This window comes from Geotrypetes seraphini, chromosome 1 (assembly GCF_902459505.1).
Source record: "Geotrypetes seraphini chromosome 1, aGeoSer1.1, whole genome shotgun sequence".
In the NCBI taxonomy this organism is placed as follows: Eukaryota; Metazoa; Chordata; class Amphibia; order Gymnophiona; family Dermophiidae; genus Geotrypetes; species Geotrypetes seraphini.
The window spans coordinates 283253385-283274220 of NC_047084.1; the positions used below are offsets into that span (position 1 = coordinate 283253385).

The 20836-nt window shown below is 49.1% G+C and overlaps 1 protein-coding gene and 1 long non-coding RNA gene across 4 annotated transcripts in view; one reads left to right on the forward strand and one right to left on the reverse strand.

Annotated features, from left to right (window-relative positions):
• Positions 1 to 20070, reverse strand: part of LOC117364080 (pantothenate kinase 3-like) — a 146145-nt gene extending 126075 nt beyond the window's left edge. For both annotated transcript variants that reach the window (XM_033952899.1, XM_033952890.1), the window contains exon 1: positions 19883 to 20070. In XM_033952899.1, the coding sequence (XP_033808790.1) occupies positions 19883 to 20048 (166 nt within the window). In that variant the 5' untranslated portion in view covers positions 20049 to 20070. The remainder of the gene's footprint in view (positions 1 to 19882) is intronic.
• Positions 20071 to 20239: 169 nt separating this feature from the next.
• Positions 20240 to 20836, forward strand: part of LOC117364088 — a 71459-nt gene continuing 70862 nt past the window's right edge. Inside the window, exon 1 of one of the 2 annotated variants that reach the window (XR_004540175.1) lies at positions 20240 to 20371. This is a non-coding gene — a long non-coding RNA (uncharacterized LOC117364088). Of the gene's footprint in view, positions 20372 to 20423; positions 20485 to 20836 lie in introns of those variants that run through there. The other variant, XR_004540176.1, reaches the window with a different exon arrangement.

The following is a 20836-nucleotide window of genomic DNA, read 5'->3' on the forward strand; positions in this document are numbered from 1 at the left end:
TGAGAGCTCTGAGATCCAAAATCGGTCGCAAATCCCCCGTCTTTTTGGGAACTAGAAAATAACGGGAGTAAAATCCCGAGTTCCTTTGGGAGAGAGGAACTTCCTCCACTGCTCGCAGGAGAAGAAGAGCCCGAGCTTCTTGAAGAAGAAGAGGCAGATGCGACTGATTTGAAAGACACTCTCTTGGATGGCGATCTGGAGGCACCTGAAGGAGTCGAAGAGAGTATCCCTCTCGTATGATGGTAAGAACCCAGATATCTGATGTTATGAGCTCCCATTGGTGATAAAATGTGGACAGACGACCCCCTATGGGGAGGGGAGAATTTGGAAACAGAGAAATTTGAATGCTCAGGTCGAGATTGTCAAAAAGACTGAGCAGGCTTGGTGGCAGCAGGGGTCTGAGACTTTTGTTGTCGTTGTTGTGGAGGAGGCCGACGAGCAGGAGGTCTAGAAAAAGCAGGAGTTGATTTCTGCGGATAGCGACGTGGAGTTTGTTTGAAACCTCTAGTTGGTACAGGTTTAGATTTTGGACGAATGAGGGAAGCAAAAGAGCGTTCATGTTCTGAAAGACGCTTTGTAGCTGCCTCAATAGAGTCATCGAATAATTCATTTCCTTGACTAGGAAGATTAGCCAATCTATCCTGAAGGTTAGGATCCATGTCCACTATCCGTAACCATGCTAATCTACGCATGGCTACTGCAAATGCCGAGACTCTAGAAGAGAGTTCAAAGGCATCATAGGAAGCTTGTAGCATGAAAAGTCTCAACTGGGAAAGAGTCTTAAGGATATTTTTAAATTCTGATAGACGATTGGTAGAGATGTCCGGGTAAAAGGAAGACAAAATCTTTAAAAAATGATTGAAATAGGACGTAAAAATGTAATTATAATTCAGAACTCTATTTGCCATCATAGAATTCTGGTATAAACGTCGACCAAATTTATCCATGGTACGGCCTTCCCTACCAGGGGGAACTGAAGCGTAAATTTTGGAGGGATGTGCTTTCTTTAATGATGACTCTACCACTAGAGATTGATGAGAAAGTTGAGACTTTTCATATCCTTTAGATGGAACCGTTCTGTAACGAGATTCCAATTTAGATGGGATAGCAGTGATCGAATAAGGGGTTTCCATATTGCGAGTGAAGGTCTGTTGGAGAACAGGAGTCATCGGCAATCTGAGTGACTCTTTAGGAGGATGGGGAAGCTCCATATCCGCCAAGTATTCAGGAGTATATTTAGAGTCTGAATGAAGGTCTAGCTTGAGAGCTTGACCCATATCAAAAATAAATTTGGCAAAAGAAACTGATTTTGGGTCAGATGATTCCTCAGGAGAGCCACTGCGAGATTTAGGTTGAACTGAGTAGGATGGAGAATTTTCTCTAGAGTATGTGGAAAGGTCCGATTCCATACGCATAGTGGCAGAAGAAGCTGTACTGTGAAGTGGAGTAAGAGAATGTTTCCTCTTCAGACTCCTGGATGGAGAAGTACCCGGTGTACGTGGCACAGAATGAGTCGAGGTGTGTGGAGAACTATCTCGACGGACTGGCTTCGATGGGGTTCTGGATCGAGAAGGGCTTCGAGTGGAGGCTCGATGTCGAGATCCCTGCTTCGTCTTCGAAGAACGAGACAAAGAAGCCTCGGTATCCAAGGTCGAAGACTCCCTCCGAAGCTTGGAGGCAACATGCTTCGACCGATGCTTCGGAGAAGGTGAGCCCGTAGACGACTCCGATGAAGAAATGTTCTTCGGTGTTCGGGATCGGCTTCGGGAGACTGGAAGCTCCGGTTGAGTAACAGGCTGGTCAGCCCGAGGCAAGGTCGAGGACGGGACCAGTTGAGCCACTAAAGAAGTAATCTGATTGGTAAGGATAGATTTTAACATTTCCTCCAGCATCGGCACCGAGACAGAAGATTTTGACCTCGTATGTGCAGCAGTACGCTCCGAAGAGGGCGACCTCGAAGGTGAGTATTCCCTTATCTTGGAGGTACGCTTTGAAAGTGGGCGCGCCGAGGACTCTGGTGGCTTTTTGGATACGGCACCTGAAAGGGAACTCGGAGACTTACCCCCCGTAGAAGGCTTCGTGGAAGACGTCGTCTTCAAGGCAACCAAAGTAGAAGAGGTCGAGGCCTTCGAGACCGAAACTCCAGCCGGAGTCTGGGTCGAGGCCTTCGAGACCACAGGTGTCGAGGTCGTCGGAGTCGAGGCCTTCGAGACCGGTGCAGCAGCCACGGTCGAGGCCGGCTCCGAAGATTGCTCCATACCGAAAAGTTGAAAAAATTGAGCACAACGCCGCCGAAAAGCTCGTGGAGTGAGGGTAAAGCAGCGATGACAATCTTCTGGGGAATGAGAAGAACCCAGGCACTGTAAACAACGGCAGTGGGGATCGGTGACCGAAATCACGCGATTACACTGTCGACAACGTTTAAACCCGGTAAGAGGCCGGGACATGGAAAAAATAAAGTCCGTGTCGAACGAAGGAGCCTAGGCCTAGGCCCAAAGCTCGACGGCCGAACTGAAAAGGAAAAAAGTATATACTTTTTTTTTTTTTTTTGAAACGAAAAAGAAAAGAATAAAGATAAAATGAACACAGCGACCGACTTTAAAATAAAAGAAAACAGCCGCGGTGATGAGAAGGCAATGCTGCAGAGAAAGAAAACGTGTCTTCTTGTCTCCGCGGAAATAAACGAACTGAGGATCCTCTCAGGAGATGCGCCCCCTAGTTCGGGCGGGAAGGCACGCGCGCAGGCGCGGTGCGGCACTCGAAAGTTCGAGATCTTCAAGCAAGTTTGCTTTCGAGGCTGTCCGCTGCGGGGCTCCATCGGTGACGTCACCCATATGTGGGAATATGCTGCCTGCTTGTCCTGGGATAACAGTGTTATCCAGGGACAGCAGGCATATATTCTCACATGTGGGGTGACGTCATCTACAGAGCCCCAGCGCGGACAGCTTTTCAAGCAAACTTGATTGAAGTTTCAAGTTTGCTACACTGCACCACGCATGTGCATGCCTTCTTGTCCACTAGAGGGCGCATCCCACCTCGTGGTCCTCAGTTCCATAACTAGCAAAGAAGCCATCCCCGGGGAGGTGGGCGGGTTGTGAGAATATATGCCTGCTGTCCCTGGATAACACCTGTTACGGTAAGTAACTGTGCTTTATCCCAGGACAAGCAGGCATGATATTCTCACATGTGGGTGACCTCCAAGCCAACCAAAAAAGGGCAGGTGGGAGGATGGCAATTTAGGAAAACAGATTACGTAGCACCGACTGGCCAAACCAGCCGTCGTTTCTGGACAAAGTGTCCAGACAATAGTGCGAGGTGAACGTATGAACCGAAGACCAAGTGGCAGCTTTTCATATGTCCTCCATAGGGGTAGATCGGAGAAAAGCAACCGAAGCTGCCATCGCCCGGACCTTATGCCCCGTGACTCGACCCGGGAGCATAAGACCAGCCTGAGCGTAGCAAAAGGAAACACAAGCAGCCAACCAGTTGGACAAGGTGCGCTTGGAAACCGGGTGTCCTAAACGATTAGGATCAAAGGACAAAAACAATTGAGGAACCTTCCGATGAGACCTGGTACGTTGGAGATAAAATGCCAACGCCCTCTTACAGTCAAGCGTGTGGAGCGCCGTCTCGCCAGGATGGGAATGGGGCTTAGGAAAGAACACAGGAAGGACAATGGACTGATTGAGGTGGAAATCAGACACAACTTTGGGTAAAAATTTAGGGTGGGTGCGGAGAACCACCTTGTCATGATGAAACACAGTAAAAGGCGGTTCCGCAACCAAAGCTTGCAGCTCACTAATCCATCGAGCAGATGTGAGGGCAATCAGAAATACCACCTTCCAAGTAAGAAATTTCAGGAGAGACTTGTCGATAGGCTCAAAGGGAGGTTTCATCAGTTGAACTAAGACAACATTCAAATCCCAAACGACGGGAGGAGGCTTCAGAGGGGGACAAACATTGATTAGACCCTTCATGAAACGCGTCACCAGGGGATGAAGCGAAAGAGAACGTCCGTCCAAATGCCGATGAAAAGCAGAAATGGCACTGAGATGTACCCGGACAGATGTTGACTTCAGGCCGGAATTAGACAAATGTAACAAATAGTCCAGTACCGAAGACACCGGGACCGAATCCGGATCCAGATGACGCGAGGAACACCAGGAGGAAAACCTGGTCCATTTCTGAGAATAGCAAAGCCTGGTCGAGACCTTGCGCGAGACTTCCAAAACTTCCCTCACCGACTGAGAAACCGGGACCGAAGTCAAGGGGAGAGGAACCAAGCGGTCAGGTGTAACGACTGAAGATTGGGATGCAACAGCGAACCCCGACTCTGAGATAGCAGAGAGGGAAACACAGGCAGAAGCAGAGGCTCCCTGACACTGAGTTGAAGAAGCAGGGAGAACCAGTGTTGACGAGGCCACCGAGGTGCAATGAGAATCATAGTGGCTCCGGATGATTTGAGACGAACCAACGTTCTCAAGATCAGGGGAAAAGGAGGAAACGCATAAAGGAACCTCCCTCCCCAGTCGAGAAGGAAGGCGTCCGCTTCTAGACGGTCCGGGGAGTACATCCGGGAACAATATAGGGGTAGTTTGCGAGTCTCCGGAGAGGCAAACAGATCCACCTGTGGAGTCCCCCAGCGGTCGAAGACCTCGCGCAGGACTCTGGAGTTGAGTGACCACTCGTGCGGCTGGAGAAGCCGGCTGAGTTTGTCTGCCAAGCAGTTCTGTTCCCCCTGGATATAGACCGCCTGTAGGAAGATGTTCTGGGAGATCGCCCATTCCCACAGGCGCAGAGCTTCCTGGCAGAGGGACCAAGAGCCCGTCCCACCTTGCTTGTTCACATAATACATGGCCACCTGGTTGTCCGTTCGCACGAGGACTACCTGATCGCGGAGCAGGTGGCAGAATGCTCGAGCCGCCAGAAAGATGGCGCGAAGCTCCAACACATTGATGTGACAGCGTCGGTCCTCCGCCGACCACAGGCCCTGGGTCCGCAGACCGTCGAGGTGGGCCCCCCACGCGTACTCCGAGGAGTCCGTGGTCAGAACCTTGCGATGTGGAGGGACGAGAAAGAGCAAACCCCCGGAAAGATTTGAAGAGTCGGTCTCAAAGAAGGAGTCACCGTTATGCGAGAAGAGACAGGATCGCACTCCTGGCGCCACTGAGAGGCCAGAGTCCACTGAGGAATTCTCAGGTGCAGACTGGCGAACGGAGTGACGTGGACCGTAGAAGCCATGTGGCCCAGAAGCATCATCATGCGCTGAGCCGACACCACCGGTAGCTGAGATATCAGACGGCCCAACCGAACCAAAGCCTCCAACCGAGGAGGAGGGAGGAATGAACGGAGGCGAACAGTGTCCAGCACTGCGCCTATAAACTGAAGTGATTGGGTCGGGCATAACTGTGACTTGGGAAAGTTCACTTTGAACCCTAGTCGCTGAAGGAAGGCGATAGACTGTAGGGTCGCTGAGATAACCCCTTCCCTGGTCGGGGCCTTGATCAGCCAATCGTCCAGGTAAGGGAAGACATGAAGCCCCCGAGACCTCAGGGCTGCAGCGACTACCACCATACACTTCGTGAAGACTCGAGGGGACGAAGCCAGGCCGAAGGGGAGGACCCTGTACTGCAGGTGTAGCTCGCCCACCTGGAACCGTAAGAATTTGCGGAAGGTGGGATGCACCGGAACATGGGTGTACGCTTCCTTCAGGTCCAGGGAGCACATCCAGTCCCCTTCCTCCAAGAGAGGATACAAAATCGGAAGTGACAACATCCGGAACCTCTCCCGGACCAGGAACTTGTTGAGCTTTCTGAGGTCTAGAATGGGACGCAAGTCCCCGGTCTTTTTTGGGACCAAAAAGTAACGGGAGTAAAATCCCCGCCCCCACTGGTCGGGGGGTACCGGTTCCACCGCCCGAAGCCTCAACAAGGCCCTGGCCTCAGCCATGAGGATGGGGAGCTGGGTCCGATTGTATGGGCAAGCCCCCGGTGACTGTTCCGGCGGCGCAGAACAAAAGTTGAGAGAATAGCCCTCGGAGACAGTCCGGAGCACCCAAGTGTCGGATGTTATCTCGGTCCAAGCCGCGTAAAAGGACCGGAGTCGACCCCCTATGGGAAGGGGGTCCGGCGCGATCGCGGAGGGGGGCCGGCCCCATCCGCCTATCCTGTCAAAAGGACGGCGCTGGCTTGGAAGGATCCTGCGCCGGAGGTTTGGTTTGTCCCCCTCTTCCCTGTCGAGGTGGGCACCGAGGCGGTGGCCTAGAAAAAGCCGGGGTCGACTTCTGAGGGTACCGCCTCGGGGGAGGCCGGAAGGGTTTCTGCGGCGTGGCCCGAGGTTTCGGACGGACCAAGGAGGCCAACGAGCGCTCCTGTTCCGAGAGCCGTTTGGTCGCCGCCTCCAGGGATTCATCAAATAATTCGGACCCCACGCAAGGCAAGTCCGCAAGGCGTTCTTGCAGGTTTGGGTCCATATCGAGGGTGCGTAGCCACGCCAACCGGCGCATAGCTACCGCAAAAGCCGACACCCTCGATACCAGTTCAAACGCATCGTACACCGCATGAAAAAGGTACAGGCATAATTGAGACAGGTTGGACATAAACCTGTCAAACCCTTCCTTGCGGGAGTCCGGCAAGTCTTCGCGATATTGGGGCAGATCCTTTACCATGCCACACAGATAGGATGAAAAGGTAAAGGCATAATTTAAAACCCTGGTTGCCATGAAGGAATTCGCATAGAGGCGACGTCCAAACTTGTCAAGGGTCCGACCCTCTCTGCCGGGCGGGACCGCCGCAGAAACTCGGGAGGGTTGCGTCTTTTTGAGCGCAGACTCGACCAGTAAAGACTGGTGAGAGAGTTGAGCCTTCTCAAAACCCTTGGGTGGTATCGTCCTATATTTGGACTCCATCTTGGACGGGACTGCAGTGACTGTAAGAGGTGAAGTCAGGTTCTTGAGCAAGGTCTGATGAAGGACCTTATTCAAGGGCAGCCAAGGGGATTCCCTTGGGGGAGTGGGAAGGTCCTGCTCCTCGAGGAACTCCTTTGTATATTGAGATCCAGCCATGAGGTCCAGACCCAAGGCACGTGCCATGTCCTGCACGAAGCTGGAGAAGGAGGACGGTCTGGCAGGCGGCGAGGGGGTTCTCGACCTCTCTGCCGAACAGAAGGGGGAAGCCTCGCGGGAATATCGTGGTTCCCTACCGGACCCTGAGTCCCAAGAGGCCAAATCCAATGGCCTCGAGGGGGTCGGGGAACGTCTCCTTTTCGAAGAACCCCTAGGAGAGGTCCCAGGTGTCCGAGGGACCGAGGCACGCCCCCTCCTCTTCGGCGAGGAGTCACGCGAACCCCCTCTCGCGGGGGAACGAAGCAGCCTCGTGTTGTCGAGGCGGAGCTCCGAGACCCGCAAGGCCTCGCCCCCGAGCGGCGAGGAGCGACCGCGTCGTCGAGGGAAGCCACGCGAACGCTTAGGCTTCCTCGGCCGACGCCGGCCCGAGGGCGAGGAGCCCCGGGAGGACCTCGAGGAAGAGGAGGAGGAGATCCGCCTCACCCTGCGAACCTTGTCACGGGGCCTGACGCTACCCTCCGGCGGGGCCCCCGAGGCCGAGGTCGAGGGTAAGGTTGGGGCCGAGGTCGGTGCCGCTCCGGTACCCGAGGCCGAGGGAGTCGAGACCGAGGCCGGGGTCCTCGAGGCCGAAGCAGTCGAGGCCGAAGCCTGCTGCAAATGCTCGAGGGCTCCAGACAGCTCCGTAGCAATCAATGCTCGGAGCAAATCTTGGAACGCCGGGATCCCCACCATGGTAGGCAGGTCCGAGGCCGGGGGATGCTCCCTGGAGGGCGACCTCGGTCTCGAGTATTCCCTCGGGGCATTAGTGGCCGTAGTTCTTGGCGGGGCCGAGGACGACCCACCCGCTGTCGAGGAGCCCGAAGATGGCTTCTTTGTCGACCCTGGAGTCGAGGATGGAAGAGAGGACTTACCTGAGGCAGGTTTCGTCGGAGGCGTAGGCTTTGAAGTAGAGGGACGCGGCGAAGCCGAGGCTCCCGAGGCCGAGGTCAAGGACGGGGCCGAAGCCGAGGCCGACGTCGAGGCCTTCCCCGGCGTGGAGTCGACCGCGAATAGCTCCGCCATCCTGGCACGGCGTTGACGGAGCGCTCTGGCCTGAAAAGTGGAGCACCGATCGCAGGAGTCCGTCGGATGCTCGGGTCCAAGGCAGAGCAAGCACCACCGGTGGGGGTCAGTGATAGAAAGTAACCGCTCACACCGGGTGCACTTCTTGAAACCCGTCAAAGGACGGGACATGAAAACCAAACCGACCGAAAAAGGAGGCCGGGTCGCGGCTCACGGGAGCCCCCGGAGCCGAACAAAGAGAAAAATCTTTTTTTTTTTTTTTTTAAAGTACTACAAAAAAAAAAAAGAAAAGATAAATCAAGTACCACGACCGATTAAAATACACCGGACGCGGCGACAGAAGGCAAATTTTAGCAGAGCTCAAATTCCACAGGGCTTCTGGCTCCGCGGAAAAAACTGAACTGAGGACCACGAGGTGGGATGCGCCATCTAGTGGACAAGAAGGCATGCACATGCGTGGTGCAGTGTAGCAAACTTCAAGTTTGCTTGAAAAGCTGTCCGCGCTGGGGCTCCGTAGATGACGTCACCCCACATGTGAGAATATCATGCCTGCTTGTCCTGGGATAAACTTTTAACTGGCAAAGTGTGTTTTAAAATTATTTCATTTTTGACAGCATGCAAAATGTTGACATTATACCAGAAGTAATTTTATATATATATATATATATATATATATATATATAAATATTGGGTAAACATTCCCTTTTAGAAGTCATTTCATACTGACTTGATTATGTAATGCATATGCTGAAATGATACTGTTTTTGCTTTTCTTTCCAATGAAATTGCAACTATGATCAAGTGGCATTATGGGGCAAAGATCTGAAAAAATTTCTCATGCCTACTACTTATGGGGAATTTAGGAAACACCTAAAAACATCTCTGTTCCTGAAGTATTTAGGCAACTAACCTGTAGAATCCTACTCCACAATAACTGATCTCTAGCGCTGTTAATAACTAGCTTCTAACCTTGTTAATTCTATTTAATTTGTAACATCTTTTAACCATTGTAAACCGCATAGAACTTCACGGTCCTGCGGTATATAAACTGTTATTATTATTATTATTATATTTGGATGGTAATTTGCTGGAAGATGAGGAAGGGAGGGAAAGAGATGGTTGTGTACTCGGGGAATGGAAGAAAGGAGAATTTTTGGTCATAGGGAGGGAGTGAGATACAGTTGAGAGAGAAATATTGTGGTGGAACAGACAGATTGAAATGGATGCAAGAAGGAGGAATGTTGGACATAGTGGAGAAGGGAATGGAGGGAGAGATGTGGCATGGTGCTGGAGACGGGTGATAGGAGAAATGTTGGGCATGGGACTGGTGGACAGGGGCAAAAGATGAGAAAGGGATAAATGCTGGACCATGGTAGGAGGAACCAATGGACAGCAACAAGAATTTACAGAAGATGGCAAAGCAGAAAAAAGAAACTGGGACCAACTTTATGGAAAAATAGGTCTCCAAACAACAAAGGTAAAAAACGGAATTTATTGACTAAAATATGTTAGCTTTGAGAAATATATATAGCAGATGTCTTTGTATTGTGTTCAAAAGAAAAGGAAATGCATTTCTGGTTTTATTTCTACAGTGTTGAAGTACTTACTGACCTTTGCTGTGGCTGGTGGGGATCCCCAGAGGACCTCCTCTAGACGTCCATAACTCCCCTCCACCAAGCACAGCAGTCGCTGGCAGCATCCATGAGACACTGAGGTGCCAGCATCTGTGACTCAGGGACGCTACTGCTGCCTGCCAAGCTTGGCAAAAGGGACCCCCGGCCAACAGCTGACAGTTTGTGGGTTCTTATCAGTTGAGTATTTATATTTACATTAGAGGCTCTGGTAGAAACCCGTTTACAAAGTATGTATTCTTCCCAATTAATATTTCCAAATGAATAAAGTGTCTTTGCTTATTTGTAAATGGGTCTCTACCAGAGCCTTTAATTCAGTAGCATAATTAAATGAAATAACTATTTCTGAAGTTTATAGGGACGGGTGGGGACGAAGGGGATTCCTCACGGGGATGGGTGGGATTTCTGTCCCCGCGCAACCTTAAAAAGACAGAAGTAGTCCCAGGAGGGACACCAGCAATGTCTAAGGCAGAAATCAGGCGAGTGTAAGGTCTGCAAAAGGTGAACCATACAGAATACTATGTCTTATAACAGAAAGAAGATTAACAAGGTAAGAACCTAATCTCCCATTATATTACAAAGATATAGGATTTTGACATATCAAATCCGCACCATACATCTAGGGAGGGACAGATGAGCCTGCCCATAGTATCGAGGACTCACAAGCGGTATCTTCTCAAACCGCCACATCCACTCTATAGAACTCCCTAAAGGTGTGGAGAGTACACCAAGTAGCTGCTCTACAAATTTCATCAGGTGAAACAGCCCATGATTCTGCCCAGAAAGCAGTCACACTTCTAATCGAATGTGCTGCAATAGAGATAGGGACCTGTTTACCGCAGGCAATGTAAGAAGAAATTGCAATGCAAATTCATCTGGCAATCGAAGCTTTGGAAGGTGACTTGCCTTGACTGGCTGGTCAGCAGAAAAAGGTGGCCAGATACCTGGAAATCATTAGTCTTCTCCAGGCAGTGGAGAAGACTCTACGCACATTCAGCCTCCATAAAATTCTGTCCTGTTTCACCAAACCCTTAGAATGAAAGGCAGGTAAACATATCTCTTGGCATGGAAGGCAGAAACCACCTTCCGTAGAAAGGAAGGTACAATCTGCAGAGAAAAACCAGACTCTGTAAACCTTAGGAAGGGTTTTCTACAGGAGAAGGCTTGTAACTCAGGTCTGCCTCGCTAAGACTATGGCAACCAAAAATACGGTCTTAACCATAAGATCCAAGGGGAACGTATCTGGCAGGGGCTCATATGGAGCCCGAGATAGGCCCTGCAGAACAACATCAAGGACCCAAGATGGGAACAGTCTACGCAGTGGGGGGACGCAAAAAGAGCTCCCACTCAAAAACAGAGACATATGGATGAGACGCCAGCAACTGTTTGTCTCTTTGAGACCTAAAGCATGAGACACCAGCTACCTGCACCTTGAGACAAAACCGTAAGGCCTTTTTCCAGACTGGCTTATAGGAATGCGAGAATCGGAGAGATGGGAGCCCTATAAGGCTCCACCTTCTCCTTGGCGCACCATAACTGAAAGGCCTTCCAAGTCTTCTCATAAGCCACAAAGGTTGCAGGATTCGTTGCTCTCAGGAGGGTGGGGACTAGCGCTGCGCGATTCAGGAAAAAAAAAATTTCGATTCGATTCAGCTTATTGAATTGGTTTTTCAATTCGATTTTCCTGCCCAATTGGGTGTTTTTTTCAAACATCCTGGTGGGTTTATTTTATAGCTTTTTCACCCCCTTTGGCTTCTCCTAACCACACTGGCGCTGTGGTGTAAAGAAAATAAAGAAACAAAAAGGACTTTTCCTCTCTCTGTTAAAACCCAGCTCATGTTTGCGGTCTAACATTTGCGGTCTGTGACTGAGTTCAAAGAAGCGTGGGATGAACACAGAAGATTTAGAATCAGAAAATAATATTAAATATTGAACTAGGCCAGTTACTGGGCAGACTTGCACGGTCTGTGTCTGTGTATGGCCGTTTGGTGGAGGATGGGCAGGGGAGGGCTTCAATGGCTGGGAGGGTGTAGATGGGCTGGAGTAAGTCTTAACAGAGATTTTGGCAGTTGGAACCCAAGCACAGTACCGGGTGGAGCTTTGGATTCTTGCCCAGAAGTAGCTAAGAAGAAAAATTTTTAAAAATAAAATAAAAAAAAAATTTGGGTTGAATCAGGTTGGGCAGACTGGATGGACTATCCGGGTCTTTATCTGCCGTCATCTACTATGTTACTAACACCAGCTCTGGCAGGATATACTTTTCAAATCTGACATATTGTAATCATAAAACAGAAAATAAAATTAGTTTTTCTACCTTTTGTTGTCTGGTCAATATTCAAATCTTGTTGGTCCCAGGCTCTGGTTGTCTTGCTTGCCAGGGTCTCCTTCTTTCTTTGTGCTAACCATCCATCTGCCATCTCTGTCCTCCCCGTCCGTTTCCCTTCCCTCCCCCGGAGGTCGGCATCTTTCCTTTTTTTCGTCTCCATCCACAGATCCACCTTTTCTCAACTACCCTTTCATCCAGCATCTCTCCCTCCTTCCCCACCACCCCAGGGTCCACCATCTCTTCCTTTCTCTTCCCAACTACCTTCCTATCCAGTATCTCTATCCCCCCTCCATACCATCCCTTATGTCCAACTTCTCTCCCTTTCTGTTCCTTCCCTCCTAAATCCCATTGTCCTTCATCTCTCTCCCTCTCCTCTATTTTCAGACCCATTATTTCTTCCCCCCCAAAGTCCGGCATAAGTACGTCACTTTGAACCCCCCTTTCCTCCCTCCCTCCGTGTACTTCTACACCAGGGCCCCCCTCCTCTGAAGGTCTGTCCCCCCAAAGGCCTGCACCTCCCCCCCAAAGGCCTGCTTCCTCCTTGAAGGCTTCCCCCCTTAAAGGCCTGCGTCCCACCCCTGAAGGCCTGCCTGTCCCCCCCTTGAAAGCCTGTCCTCCCCCCTTGAAGGCCTGTCCTCCCCCCAAAGGCCTGCCTGCCTGCCCCCCTTGAAAGCCTGTCCTCCCCCCGAAGGCCTGCCTGCCTGCCCCCCTTGAAGGTCTGCACCTCCCCTTGAAGGCCTGCCCCCCCAAAGGCCTGCATCCCCCCCGAAGGCCTGCCTGCCCTCCCTTGAAGGTCTGTCCCCCCTGAAACCTGCACCTCCTCCTGAAGGCCTGTCTCCCCCCTTTCAAGGCCTGTCCCCCCTTAAAGGCCTGCCTGTCTGTTCCCCCTGAAGGCCTGCCTGCTGCCTGTTCCCCCCCACCCCGAAGGACTGCTCACACCCCCTGGCCTTCCCTGGTGTCCGGCTTCCCCCCAGGCCTCCCCGCACCATTTACCTGTGAGGAACAGCCTGCAGATAAGATCGCGATGCTAGCGATCTTTCCACTGCTTCGGAGCTGTTTCCTCAGCTGCAGTCCCGCCCCTCCTCTGACATCAGAGGCAGGATCACGGAGGAAACAGCTCCGAAGCAGTGGAAAGATCGCTAGCATCGCGATCTTATCTGCAGGCTGTTCCTCACAAGTAAACAGTGCGGGGAGGCCAGGGGGGAAGCCGAACGCCAGGGGGAGGAAACACAGGCCGGGGGGGGGGGAAAACCGGACACCGGGGGGGGAACCGAATGCAAAGGGGGGAAGCCGACAGCAGCACTTCCCATTGACCCTCCCCCTTGCCCTGTAAAGTAGGTGTGGCAGCGGCCAGCCAGCAAGAGCAGCGCTGCCGCTCCTGCTTTAGGGGGCAAGGGGGGAGGGTCAGCCGAATCAGGAACCGTTTTTTTTTTTGTTTCGGATCTTTGATTTGAATCGATTCACCCAAAGTGAATCGGTGAACCGATTCGAATCGTGAATCGGGCAGCACTAGTGGAGACAACTACCTCCAAGTAACCCTTTATAAGTTAGGGCCACATGCACAAAAGCCTTGCCATATGTCCAAACGTGCTCTGGATTCTCCATAGAACTGTGCCCTGGCTGAGTAGACCAGGATGAACAGGTAGCCTGAGAGATATGCCTCTTCTGAAGCGTACCAGATCCACATACCAAGGCTGTCGAGGCCAGTCTGGAGCCACCAAAATCACCAGACCCTGGTGGCTCACTATTCTGCAGATGATCCGGCCTAACATGGCCCACAGAGGAAATACATAAAGTAGGATGTTGGTGGGCCAGGGCTGAACAAGGGCGTCCAGCCCTATGGTTCCCGGTTCAGCTCTCAGACTAAGAAGCAAGCTGCCTTTTTATTCTTGGCAGAGGTACAATGAGGCTGAACGCTCTCTGGGACAGACACCACTCTCCTGGATCCAGAGTCTGCCTGCTGAGAAAATTGGCCTGAACATTCTCTATGTGTAACACATGGGCTTGCAGGTGGACTTCCACCAACTGGAATGACATTTGTGCCTCCAGGCATAGGGGAGTGCTTCTGGCGCCTCCTTGTCTGTTCTCATAAGCTACTGCAGTTGCACTGTCTGAGAACACTCTGACAGTCAGAGTCCATTTCCCTGACAAGGGTGACCGCAGAAAAGGGCTCTCTAGCCACTCAGACTGGTGTTAGTCATGAGGATCACCCATGAGGTGATTCTGAGAAGCTTTTCCTTCAACAAGACATCCCCCTGGAGCCATCAACGTAAGCTGTGTTTCGCCTCCCATGTCCAAGAGAGCTGCGCCTGTAGCGAGTGCCTTTCCAGGGATCTCCAGGGAGAGAAGATCCATCACCCACTGCACAGCGTGCTCACTCTCCTGGTGCTTAGCCATCCAGATAAAGATGTACTTTAATGCCCATCCTACGGAGGTGAGCCACTCCCACCACCATCACCTTGGTAAAGATGCGAGAAGCCATAGCCCAACCGAAAGGCAGCACCACAAACTGGAAGTGTTGCTGGAGAACATGGAATCTTAGCTATTTTTAGTGATCCAGAAAGATGGGAATGTGAAGATATGCCTCCATTAAATCCAAGGAGGCTAGGAATGCCCCTAGAGCCACTGTCGCAATGACTGAGTGGACAGCCTCCAAACTTCTGTGCCTTTCTTGGGCACTATGAAGTATATGGCATATCTTCCGGAACCCGATTATTTTTCAGGAACTGGTTCTATGGTGTGCAAGAGCAAGAGATGTTGCACTATCATTCGGACCCTGGTCTCCTTTTCTGGTTGATTCTGGGGAATCGATAAACAGATGTGGAGAAGGGTGAGAAAATTCTATCCTGTGCACTTCCCGAATAATGTCTAGGACCAAACGATCTAATGCGATTTGTCCCATTCTCTCCAGAAAGTAGACAGCCACCCGCCAATGTGAGGGAGCAAGGCAGTTGACTTGGTGTCATTGTGGCTTCTTGTTGGCTGAGCCACTGTGGGAAGCTGAAGGTTGTTGGCCCCTTTAATTGCCATATCTCTGTGTGGGCCCCCGAAAGGACCTCTGGGAAGAGAAACCAGAGGAAAACTGAAGGGATCATCAAGATGAATGAAAATTCCCTCTGCCGCTTCTGACAGAACACCAAATCCTGCTGTGTGGGAGGGATTTGGGAAGGTGATCTGCCATGCTGTCTACAAGGTCGTCCAAACCTTTGCCAAAAAGCATCTGCCTCTTACAAGGTAATCTGCTGAGAGTGACCTTAGAAGCTGAATTCCCCACCCACTGCCTAATCCAGAGCATCCGGTGGGCAACGAAACTTTGCCCATGACGCTAATGATGTCATAAAGAGCATCAGCCACATAATCCACTCATCCCATAATCATGTGAGGACAGGTTCCCAAACTTTGAAGAACTAAACCGCAACCTGGTACGACAGGTCCATGCCACGAAGGAGGCAGTTGCTGCCATTTTGATACCCAAAGCAAGTAATTCAAACTGTCTTTTAAAAGATCACATCCACCTTACAATTCTAAGCAACATTCAGCATCACTCCTCCTTCACTAGGAAAGGAGGTATGCTTAATAACTTGCCTAACTATGGAATCCACGATTTAGCTATGTTAGGCTTAGGGAGCCTTCAGAAGAGTCCCATTGATCAGTGACTAAGGAGGGGATGTCTGGATGGGCTGGAAAAAAGGTTATCTGCACATTAGTGCCACTCATAATGAAACACTGGAAGGTGGAGGGTTGTTGGGGATCCAACTTCAACTCACAAAGGGCATCAAAAATGGAAGCAAACTTTCAAAAATTAAATGCTTCTGCAGTAGATTTCTTTTGGGACGTCACTCCTGGTATCAGCTCAAATATGATCACGTTATGATTAGTGTTTCCCAGTGGACCCAACCCAGTTAACTCTTAGTACAGGAGTTAACTGTGTTGTGTCTGCTGGGAAACAGTGATCATAACGTGATCACATTTGAGCTGATACCGTGAGTGATGTTGCAAAAGAAATCTACTGCAGAGGCATTTAATTTTCAAAAGGGCAACTATGAGGAAAATGATTAAGAGCTAAAAGTATCAGTTGCAAAGATTAGGACTGTAAACCAGGCGTGGACGTTATTTAAAAATGCCATTGTGGAAGTCCAGGCCAGATGTATTCCATGTATCAGCAATGGTGGAAAGAGGAGGAAACAAGAGTCGGCATGATTAAAAGATGAAGTGAAAGAGGCTATTAGAACAAAAAAAAAAATCCTGCAGAGGAACACATTCTGGCTCCTATGCTGGGCACGCCTCCACGGAACCACACAGCCTATGTGTGATCCACTAGTATACGAACCTGGGTTGAGCTAGCTCCCAAGGGAACAGTCCTTGAGCCCCGATCTGATGTGCAGGCTGTCTAGACAGCTTACTGACAAGCAGGGAACTCTCCAGAAGCATATTTTTCCCAAAGGTCTACAATCTCCCACAGTTGGAGCTGTCCCCGCAGGGAACCTCCGCAACATGAGGGCAAAAACCACAAAACGCAAAGACTGAAATTATATGAAATAAAACACGAGCAGAAAAGACAAGCTCCTACAGCCTGGAAGAAAGACTGAGGTTACAGGGAGAGTCATGAGGTGGGAGGGATTAAGTCTATGAAGTTTGAGGCTTCCTACAAAGTCATGACAGGTACACGGAAATAACCCACTGGTCCTAAAATAAAGTGGGATTGTACAAAACTAGAATCTTCTAGTGCCTATAAAGGTACAATACTCTGGATTCCCTTTATACAAGTATTTATCATGATCATTAATGCCTATCTTCCCCTTCTAGAAACCTCCATTCTTTGCAACACAACTACCTTGTGATTCTTCCAACCAACTAAGATGTTCAGAGTCACTGGTCCTTCAAAATGTTCTTCCTCTCTATATCTGCCTTGAACAGTCAGTTGAAAGATTTAAATATAGTCTAAAAATGAATTTGGTCACTGATCTACACTCTCCCACTCATGCTCTACTGCCAGCTCTGGACATGTCTGGTTGATGCAGTAGCTGGCTCAGAACTATAGCTCTATTTCTCCCTCCCCTTTTCTTGTACAATTTCCAGTCATCCCTGTTCTATCAATCATAGTACTTCTTTCCTTATTCAAATGTTTACACATTGTACCCTAAAAGGCCTACCTTGGCTAGTGCATCAAATCAGAACAAATATGAACTTATAGCTTCAGTGACGTTTGGTGCTTCTATGATTTGTAAAAGTCCAATTACCTCTGAAAAGTTTTTATTCCTACTGTAGTCTGAAGGGAACCTCTCAACATACTATGAACTAATCTCAGGTAAATGATGTCTCCCACTCCTTCCCAATTCTTTCTGATCTGATGTAACCTCATTATCCTTACAGCATTTCTTGTTGTATATTGTCTTGAACTGAAAAGGTATGACAGGATATAAATAAAGCTATATTATTATTGGGCACAGGAAAAGAAAAAATGATACAGAAGAAATTCCTGTAGAATACTCCCTGTCTCTCTAAAGAAGAATCCAAAGAAAATCTGGACCTGGTTAGTGGTTTTCAACCCAGACCTTGAGACATACCCAGCAAGTTGGATTGTCAAGATATCCACAGAGCCACAGTAAATGTAGATGAGATGGATTTGCATGCTTCTTGGTATGCAAATCCATCGCATGCATATTCATTGTAGATACCTTGAAAACCTGATTGGCTGGGTGTGCCTGGAGGACTGGGTTAGGGAACTTTTAAGAAATCTCCAAATGTGGGAAACGGTCTTTCCTGTTTATCTTGAAATTAATGTCTATTTGTGTAGAAGTAACACTGATGGATTAAGATGTTACACTGGGCTGATGATGTTCAACAGATGGCAGACCTCTGCAATAACCCTTAAATCTGCTGAACAACTTTTACTAAAAAGAAAGAGAAACAGATATTCATTAGCTACTCTATGACAATTAGGGAGTAAGAAATCATCTGCGGCATATTTGCATGGGCTATTCAAAATGAATCATCCCTGGGGTAGTTTGTTAACTACCATATTTGTACTGAGAGGATGTCATGATAAGTGTTTTGGCAGGAGAATGTTCAATACTATTGTCAAAACAGCCTCTTGATAGTGTTTAGCACAGGTCTGTACAGCACCGCATATGCTTTTCAGTGCTATAGAAGGTCTGTACTTAGAAGCAGAGTTTTGAGTAACATCTATGCTGAGGGGTGTGTGTGTGCTTCTCCAGTACTTTGGAAGGAAACTTTGAAAATGCTTTAATCTCAGGGCTGTGTAGGCTTTTAGAGAGACATCTGCACTTCAGCTCCAGAGTTTTTAGAAGTAAGGGGACCATGACTCTCACATACTTGGGTCAAACCAAACAGCTTCTCCTGCTCCTTTTGGGGGTGGAAAATAAAAGACCCATAGGTATCTTCTGACAGGTAACACAACTGGAGATGTCATGTTCAGGCAAGAAGCACATTATGCAAAGCTTGTGAATATTGCTCATGCTTCTTGAAACTGCTAAACGTCTTCAGTTTCTAAGACTTCAGGCAAAAAAGAAAAAGTGTCATAGGAAACTCAAACAACTCTGCATTTAAAAACAGACTGTACAACACATCATGCATCTATGCCAGTGCAAATTGTGGTTGTGTCAAAACTAAACCAAGTAAACACCTGGTGAACCCATGTGAACCTATCTAGGACTTCTCTAACAGGGGGAAAATGGTGAAACCAAGATGGTCCCAATAGAAAACAGATTTAAACGTGAAAAGAATGCACACAATTATACCTGCAGAAACAGGTATGACCACTGGGTTCCACAAAAGAAAAGAAATTAGATACCCATGTAAGAATCTGCAAATACATATCTTACCATTCTATATATAGTAGCTCTAACAACCTGGAGACAGAGCTATGTTTTAACATTTTTCCAGCCCAGGCTCCATCCGATATTAACCATGCATACTAACAACATACTGCATGTCCTCCAAGTTCATTAGGAATTTGGGTATAACACATTCTTCATTTATACCAACAAGGACAAAGATGCACTTGCATGCATATATTATATACTGTATATAGATAGATAGTACACATACTGTATGTATGTATATACATGCATACCTGCACTTAAATTATGTTGGGAAACACCCATCATTTACAGTATATGCACCTTTATCAAACAGAAAGGCCACACTTCATGCATTAAACATCATGCTGCTAATTCATGCAGCAACAGAAGCATCAATGACTGCTCAGGCAGCATGCTGCATACCTTCTGTTGCCAGAGTTCACTATGTGTACAAGTGTGTGTGTGTATATATATATATATATATGTAAAAAGAAAAAAAATGGTATGTAACAGCGACAAAAATCTGTGGTTATCTATACATGTCTGTGTCCTCTAAATAGCTATATGCAATCACTTCTCTTCTATACAAAATGGATGCATGTATGTGCCCATCTATAGACAAAACATAGCATGAATATGTTTCTATCATATATAGATATTTGCACACACACATTACAGCCTACGTTTCATTCTCTGCTGCGATTCTTCCAACAAGAGACTGGCTGAAAATGTTACAGCAAATTCGGCCCCCCGTGGGAGCGAGGCTTAATGACACTCACCACAGCGCTCGCTACCTGACAAAAAAAACCAGCGGGTGCGAATTTGGAGATAGCCCCACCTACCCCAATATCACCGGAAAAGAGAAGGAGGGGGAGAAGTTTATTTCAGGGGCGTCCCTGTCAAGTGTTCCCCACAGTCAAAGCTGCCCGTTACCGGCCCAGCACCTCCTTCCCTCCCTGTCCAGTTCATCACTTACGCGGCCTGTTCTTCTTCAGCGAGTCAAGCCGTGCGCGGAACAGTGGGCCGGAGGGTAGTCGCTCCCTGGTCGTGCCGCTGCTCCCTGCGCTCCTCCGCCGGAGCTTCTCCTCTGCCTGCGCGCCCCCTGCCGCGGTAGAGGATCTCGCAGAGCCCATCTGCGCCATTGACGAAAAAGGAAAGGGCAGCGCCGCAAACGAAAGACACCGTTGGTGCCCAGGCCAAGGAGGAGAGCGTGTTGGATCTCCGCGATAATATTGCCCGCTACCCCGACCCCATAACCCTGTTCGCCGCCCTCGCCCGCAGAGGCACCGCTGCCCAGATTTTCGCGTTAGCGCTGCTACTGCGCATGCGCAACATTTCGGTAGCTTGTGGTACGAAGAATAAAATGATTTCACCTGCCCCGCCAAGCTCGTCAGCACCATTCTACGTATTCGTCGAATCAGCTTGGGCGCTAAGGAGATTGGCAGCAGCGATATCCAATGAATAGGTGGGTTGAGTATCAACGGGCGGCTCAATAGAGTTCTGCAAGTGAAAAAGGATGGGGGGAGATAGCGATGAGACTTGACGCAGGATGCGAATGGCTGCTTGATCGTAGCCAAGGTAACAGGTTTGGCGAGGGGTGACTCGACAAGGCCTTTATGATTTAAAAAAAAAAGAGAAAGAGAAGAACTGTATACCTGACTAGTCCCTGAAGAGCATAAGGGTTGCCATACCAGCGATCCATCAAGTAGGAATAAGCAGTGGATTTCCCCAAACCATCTCAATAATGGGCTATGGATTTCTATTTTAGGAAATTATCCAAACTCTGCTAAGCTTACTGATTTCACCACAGTCTCTGGCAACAAATTCCAGAGTTTAATTACAAGTTTGTTTATTTCTTCAATTTTCTATACCGTTTTCCCAGGGGAGCTCAGAACGGTTTACATGAATTTATTCAGATACTGGAGCATTT